At 38.5% G+C, this 8111-nt stretch overlaps 1 protein-coding gene across 1 annotated transcript; it reads right to left on the bottom strand.

Moving 5' to 3' along the window:
* Positions 1–246: 246 nt before the first annotated feature.
* On the bottom strand, positions 247–6656 carry LOC138055339 (uncharacterized). The gene is made up of 3 exons (XM_068901301.1): positions 6636–6656; positions 5775–5858; positions 247–2706 (listed from the first exon to the last, which is right to left on the bottom strand). The coding sequence occupies exons 1-3, from the start codon at positions 6654–6656 to the stop codon at positions 247–249; spliced, it is 2565 nt and encodes an 854-aa protein (XP_068757402.1).
* Positions 6657–8111: the final 1455 nt, after the last annotated feature.

Genomic DNA, 8111 nt, shown 5'->3' with positions numbered 1-8111 from the left:
TGCAAACTCTGAAACTCATGGAAAGTGTTGTGTTTTTAGATTGGAATCAAACATCGTGCAGTATCAATTTTCCTCCCCTTCTTTCCTGTTTAAAGTTAAAGCACTAGGAATAATTGAGTGCAGCAAAAAAAAAAGAAAACGTCATTTCAGAGAGTTGATTTTCAAATTGTACAAGATAATTAATTTGTGCATTAATACTGAAAGGCGCCTGAGAAATTAAACTTGGGACATCCTAATTCAATTGCTTTACCTGCAAGAGTTATTTTTAATTAATCTCCTTTCATATTTCAGGCGGTTCACAAGTTGATTTATGGAAAATTTGTTGAGAAGCTCCTTTCCCTCTTCTTCTTTTTCAAGACGTTCCTTAATGGCAGGCTTTGAAACAACACCTCCCCTAACCATAGTACCACACATTCGTAGAAGAACCTTCCTTTCGTTATCACTGAAAATATTCTTGCTAAGGTAACTTGAATTTGATGGTCCAACAACATCTGATGAATTGCAGGATTCTTTCGCGTCAGAAGCTTTAAAGAAGCGTGACATTTTAGCAGAAAGAGTTTCTACCTGTTCAGGAGGCTCAGTTTCAGGCATACAATCTGCAGCTTTGTCACTCTCGGGATTAGATGTACTGTTACGCCATTCACTTCTAATTCGATCGCACACTCTCTTAGCATCCAGTTGCTCTAGAGCAGCATGGCCTTGTATTTTTCCCCTCACGACTTCCATAGTGACTGACTTTTCTTTGATTTCTTCTGAAAACAGCTCTTTGATGGCATTCACATCCTCTTCCTTCCATGTCAAACGCTCCTTCGTCAAACATTCTTGGGACAAGCTCTTGGTGGCTGTTGCAGTTGTGTTACGTGACACAGGTTTCTTCTGTGGTTTTCTCATGATAGAGGAAAGGTTATTGGCAGCCTCAACACATGCCTCTTCTTTTTCACGCAGGCGATAAAACCTTTCTGCTGTGGATGGTTTGTGACCCATCAGATCAGCGAGATCACCTTTCAGGTCTTTGTGATCTTCATGCACCTTTGTCACGGTTGATTTGCGAAATATTGTGGAGCAAACATGTCCTTCCATCTCAGCCTTCTGCCATGCAGAATCAATAGCTGTTGAAATTTGTCCTGATTGTAACTTCTGTCCGTTCCACGACAAGAACACAAAGGATGGTGAGTTGCTGTCCTTCTCACTGCTTGAAATCGCCACACAGCTTCGCACTTCATTGACATAGACGTCCAGGTAAGAGAATAAAGTTGGAGTCAACACAACACGGGCGGGTCCATGTACGTCAGCAGTTTTGTGGTTCTTCACACTTATTAACATGCTTCCTTGATTGGTCTTTTTGACTTTCTTGAACTCCTCAATGGTCATATTAGCTAACACTCCAGACCTATGAGCATTTGCAATCGTCATTTCCGTCAGAATGAAATCTCTTATCAGAGTGTACATAGACTGATTTACTTCAAGCGCATGCGCTCCACTCAGTTGGCCAATATAGGAAATCGCGGTTCTTGCAGATTCACTACGTTCAAACTTTGACACCATTTCAGGCGTAACTAACTTTTCAAGATCTTCATTTTGTTTTTCTAAATGTCTGCGGTTACTATCCTTCTTGTAGGAGGATGACCATAGACGTGCTTTTTCTTCAATTTTTTGGATCGTGTCTGCATTAACTGTTACGCTTGATGGCTCCTCTGTTCTAACAAAGGAGCAAAAGTTCCTAAGACTTAGCAAGTGAGCTTTCACTGTATCTGGCTTGTACATTTTCTCTGCATAATCTTTAAGAAATCTGTCCCGAATCAAATTCTTATTAAAGAGAGAGGACAACTTTCTCTCCGAGTCAATTGTGACAAGCATCTTTCGAACTTGAGAGCAATGCTGTTTTGCCATTTTTTCATCCCTCCTTCCACCATCTGCTGTTTGTAGCCACTGGCAAAAATCCCTGAACGTTTCTTCTTCATCCATCACATTTTCTTCTTCCTCAACATTATCTGTCTCTTCTACGAGTTCCATTTCATATTCTTCACACAACTGTTCATCCAATTCTCCCATTTCACAATCTTCTGTGTTGTTCGACGATTGTCCATGCTCTACTACAGGGTTTGATGGTACTGCATCCAATGGTTGCCATGTTTTGAAGGCACGCGCATCCCTTAAAATCTGTTTATAAACAGGAGATCCTCTCTTAATGTCCTTGTGAACTTGCTGAATGTGGTTAGGGAGGCGCTTGACCACCGCATGACATCCAGCGATAGGACAGGCCCTGTGGCGGTGATAATCCCTCCTTTTCTTCTTCTTCTTCTTCTCCTGCAGAGTTTTTTCTGACAATTCAGACAATTCTGGCAGTAAAGGCTTTGAGAGGAAACTTTTCCTCATTCCAAATCTGGAAGTCGCCTTATTTGCCCTTTCTCTTGTCCATTTATGGACTTCCCTTAAATGCCGGGGAAGGTGGATGACACTCGACTTGCAGCCTTCCAACGGGCATCTGCATGCAACTCTTTTTGTCGTCTTTTTAACGCTTTCTTCGACTACATGGTCCTCATCGTTGCTGTCCCATCCATCACTAGAAGAATACTCCTCTGAGGATTTCGAACATTCAGATGGAGAGTACATATCTTCGTCACTTAAACCTCCACTGTAACCATGACCTGGTTCTTCCGGATAAGTGACCCAGTCATTTCTGAGGTTTTCGAGGCATTGGATGTGCTGCAGTACACAAGACAATGAGTATGTGTTAAAGATACAAGTAAAATTAAAGCTACAGTGTGTATGCTAGGACTAGAAATTACCGCTAATGACTTATCCATTCATACATTTTACACCATACTGGGTAACACCCAAACGGGAGTTATTTTTCAAAGCCAGGAGGTGGATTATCCTAATCAGGGTATTATTTTAGCTGTGGTGAACGGTGTTCACGTTTCAATGCATGGAGCATCACATCCATTAAGAGGCAGTGGGCCATTACAGGTAGGCACTGTTGCCAATAAACACTCGCGTAAATACATAAACAAAATTCATATCTTTGTGATGCCGTGGAGTATCTCTATCAACATGTATGCTGATTTCACAGACCACGTTCTACTTTACACAGTCTGAAGTCTAATGAAACTCCTACAAGTGTACTTTATACATGCCACAACAGGTGGCAAAATTGGTGAGACACTATTATAAAAAAAATAATAATAAAAAAACACGTTTTCTAGCTTTTGATACCTGCCGGATCTAGAATTACAACCTTTTCATCTTCCCCCCTCCCTCTCCCCCTTTCAATGTTGGGGTCATTCCACAGTATTCCTCCTGTTGTGGAGGGGAAATTTAGAGGCACAGATCTTGTTATAGTTTAATAAGAATTTGTCCTTTACTTCTCATAACCTATTGCGGCTAAAGGTCATCTACAAAGCTTTACTTGCTGCTGCCCTGCTTTTCTCCAAAATGCATTTGTTAGATCATAGAGCTTAAAAATATGGCCGTTGCAGAGGGGAACAGAAAACTTGGTGTTTTGTTTGTTTTTAGTTTTATTAGCAGATTCTCTGAATTCTGAAATATTACCTAGAGTCTATTAGGCTGATGCTTTTTCTCAATTTAGATTAATTGAAAAGATCACAAGAGGAAACTTAAATAGTTACAGTTTTCTCAATGAGGTAGGATTTGAAAACAACATCTACTGTTGCAGAGGGTAAGTTGCAGAGGGGAAAATTTGTCCAATTTTCAGAAGATCATAAGCAAGAAGTTTAAAGCGAGTGATATCATCAACACTTTAATGTTTATACAACAGTCTCACATTTGCTTTCAAATAACTGCAGTTTTTCAACATTTTGCACAATATTTGCACTGTGTCAGAAACAGTACCGTGATAAAAATTCAAAATCATGCATTAGTAATGCATACATGTAACCTTGTTAAGATTAATTGGCACAAAAACACCTTAAGATAATAAGTGATCAAAAAAAACCTGACTGTGAGTTCATAAGTTCAATAATGACCACTGTTCCTTGAGTATTTTCAACATTAACAGAAAACAACTGGGAGTCAGGGTGGCTTAGTGGTTATCTATCGGGCCTCCCACCACTGCGAGCCGGGGTTCAATTCTGGCCTTGGCTAGCATGTGGGCTGAGTTTCAGTCGATCTCAACCTGACTCGAGGGTTTTTCTCCGGGTACTCCGGTTTTCCTCCCTCGTCAAAAACGACTCACAGCTAATTGACATCTAGCTGTGGTGCTGTGCCCCGACATCAAACATGGACTGTATAGTGGCAGCCAGAGGCACCTTTGTATGCTTTCAGCCCGATGTCGTGAGCCGTGCCCTTCGCAACTCAGTCTTCGACTGCAAGTAAGGGTGATTAGCACTAGCAATATTTATTTATTTATTTAACCCTTCAAAAGAAAATCAGTGCCCCTGGATATAACGGATCACTTTTTTAACTTGCTCATGCTCCATAATCTTAAATGGACTGTTGCCAATCAAATGAACGAGTCCAATTTTGCATCTTGGAATTTGCATGACGAAAGAAATATAATTACATGTATTATAGCTAAGGTATTTTCACCAGTTTTGTTGTACTGACTGCCATTTTAATTTAAACACGATTTACCTTATGGATTGCTGAAACACAACCTGGGTGCTGAACTTATGATAAAAAAATGATATGTCTTGTTAATGTAAACATCATAATTTTCAGTGAAATCATTATCAAAAGAGAATTTGCCTCCACAGAATTCCCCTCCGCAACAAAATTTAATGAATCTCTCTTGGCTATAGTTTAAAATAAATTTTCTTTTCAAACATAACACAACTAACCCTTGACCTAAAATTAGAAGATTTGAAAACATGAAAGTTGACTTTGTCATTTACAAATGCACCAACAAAAGTTTTAGGCTTCAAAACGTTGCGGAAGGGGAAAGAGCATCCAGAAGGCTGTCTGCAGGTGCCATACTGATAGAAATGTAGAGTTTGGCCAGTGTCTAAGTTACTTAGTCTGGAGTAGTATGTGTCCCAGACCAGTTAAGTAAAATTGCTGTTTTCTTTTTTATATTCTACCAAGATAAAACTTTCCCATCCACAACAGCTGTTATCATTAGTTTACATAATTTATGATAATTTATACATAAACAACAATTCATATCAAACAATTCTAGTTGTTTTCAAAAGCCTTATTTAACATGTTATCCATTTATCAGAAAATTGGGCAATTTAAGCAAATTTATATCTCGTCCAAATTACTGTGGAATGACGGGTTGGCTGTTGAAGTTTTCAGCATTTTTTTGGTATAATTTTGCTAGCAACATTGATAAGGGGGAAGGGGCTGCAGTGTGTGAGATATTAGGTAAATGAATAACACCAAAAGAAGATCAAAAATAGTGTGTCCACTATTTTTGCAACTTGTTGCAGTATTGTGTTTAGACCCTAAAACTGTAGCTACGCTTGCAAAATTATTTACACTTCTAAAAGTTTCATAAAATTAATGAGCCCTTAGTCCATTGTGAACAGTAATGTTACATATATGTTGGTACACTTAAAAGTTTATTTATATTGACACTTTGAATAATAGAAAACAGAACTTGATTTCTGATAAAACAATCTAAAAAGGGGCATTAAGCTGACCTGCCACATCATTACAAATTTGAAGGTAATCTTTTTTGAAAGTAATTCAAACTAGTTAAAACTAGGGAAGCTAAGAGATGGTCATCATTTTCATAAAGCCCCTCAAAAGCTGTCCCAGAGTTAACTCTACTTTATGCCACATAATTTTTATGATGAAAATGATTCACTAACCTTTTTAATAAGCTTTTTGTTTCCTCCCATAATGGCCTTTGCCAAATCTGATTTGGCCTCAATAATTTTGCCCATAATAGGAACCTGTATAAGATAATAGTGGGTGAATCTAAGGATGATAAATCCTAGGCCATTTACTGTTTATAAAGTAAATATTAAAAATTTTAAGCTTGGTAGTGAATGAATAACGCATGATCAGCATCATCATGTCATGAACATGACACAAGAAGACTAATATTAATTTAACGCCAGTTATTTAAACAAATTCTAACTTAGACTGAGGTTTAAAACATCAATTAAATAAAAATGGTAATAGTGTATTTAGCACTGGGGCACTAATTGGGGGCACTGCTGTACAGAAATCAAATCAACACAATTGGTTTTTGAGGAGAGGGGACTGAAACCGCAGTACCTGGAGAAAAACCTCTTGGAGCAGGGAAGAGAACCAACAAACTCAACCCACATGTGACGCCGAGTCTGGGAATCGAACCCGGACCACGTTGGTGGGAGGCGAGTGCTCTCACTACTTCTTCATCATCCCTGTTCTCTTTGTTAATCAGATCTTGTATTACGTGGGTTGTCAAACACATAAATGATTTTATTGTCATAATGTTCAAAATGTTTCAACTTTTCTTTTCGCATAAATTCCTGAATCGCACATCAGAGTCATAAATCGGTTCAAAATCCGTCCGGACCAAAAACCACTATTATCACAGTCCTTTGGCCGAAGACAGAAATGAACGATCAGAAAAATATATACACAGGAGAATTCTCATAGTGTTTATACCAGCTATTACCTACAAATAACTGACGGATGGCCTTTCTGATATGCAAGAAAAAACCATGAATTTTGACACATACCTTCTTCTTCGTCTCCGCCATCTTGCGATCGACCACTTGTTTCCAGTCTCCTCTCCGTTTAGTACATGGAGGTCCCCTAACCCAGAGGCGCCACAGGTGTAAATTACAAAGATGTTCAGGGCATATTTTTTCCCTCGGATGTTTTACGAAGGGTTGTGTGTAAAGTAAAAGGAATCCGATGACGAAAATAGGAAATACAGGATGAACACATGTCAACGACAACTTCTTTATTATACTCTGTGCTTTAACTTTTTTGTCTGTTTGAGAATGATGTTGGCCTGTTGAAGTCGATGTTAACGGTCCTCAACATGATATAAGATAAGGCGTTGCTTTGCTTGGAAAGTTATCAGCACTTCTGATATGGCCCGCTTGACCGTTACAAAAGTGCCCTAATCCTTGACGAAAATAGTCATTACTCTTCTTGCCCTATGAAAAGACACTGACTAATAGAGGTGCTGTGGAATAAAAGCTTCTTTTACAGCTAATACTTAAAAACAAACAGTCTTCCAAATAACTTCAAGTATCAATAGTTTTCTTACCATCTAAAATCTGAAAAGTAGGGCACTTATGTAACCCGGTTAACTAGCTCCAATTAAACGCCAAAATTTTCCTGAAAAGAGCTTTTTCGAACAAGTTTTCTAATGCACCATTTAAGCGAGATAAGAATGGTTTTGTATGAACCGTTGTAAACCGCAGAAGCTGCAATTTCGATGACAATTCGACTTTGACGCTGTAAGTTCAGTATTGTGATTTTGAAAGGTTTCGAAGACATCGCATGTCTATGACAAAACATACATCCTCGCTGGATTTTTTCAAGCTTGGAATTTCTCTAAAATTATTGACTTGTGGAAAGTGAGTGAATGGCCAAAATGTGCTAAATGAGTCGGATATCAAGACAATCATTCTGAATTTCTTTTAAAAAAACAATTAAAAAGTCCTTTCCACGGGCTAGGGAACTTTTGTAACCTTAACAAAGTTTAAAAAATCGTAAAAAATATTGTTTTAACAGGTTGGAGCTGAAACTCTCACGGATTGGCGAAGAGTTCGATTGCTATCGTTTGACTATCTCTGGACGTCGTAAACACATCTTATATAAAAGATATCCGAAAGAGACTTGACGTTACAAGAAGTGCCCTATTTTCGATCTCCAGAGAGAGAGAGAGAGAGAGAGAGAGAGAGAGAGAGAGAGAGAGAGAGAGAGCTTTTTCCTTCAAATTCAAGGTTGTGTGAAAAAATGGGCCAGAAATCTTATTACAAAAACATCTGGACAATACGGTGGTTGACCTAACTTGCAGAATTATCCCTTTTATCATGGGATTTGAGGTGGAAGGGTTACAGCATACTAATGTTGCTACTGCTTTGTTTTTCCAAATAAAAATTGTAATGGAAAAAGATGAGCCAATACGAATACTGACATTTAATTTTTTTTCAGTGTGTGGGGCCAGTGGAGTCTGATGATAGTCAGTCTGATGCTGT

The sequence above is a fragment of the Montipora capricornis genome, chromosome 7, assembly GCF_036669925.1.
Source record: "Montipora capricornis isolate CH-2021 chromosome 7, ASM3666992v2, whole genome shotgun sequence".
Classification (NCBI taxonomy): domain Eukaryota; kingdom Metazoa; phylum Cnidaria; class Anthozoa; order Scleractinia; family Acroporidae; genus Montipora; species Montipora capricornis.
This window is presented reverse-complemented; position numbering and strand designations above follow the sequence as displayed.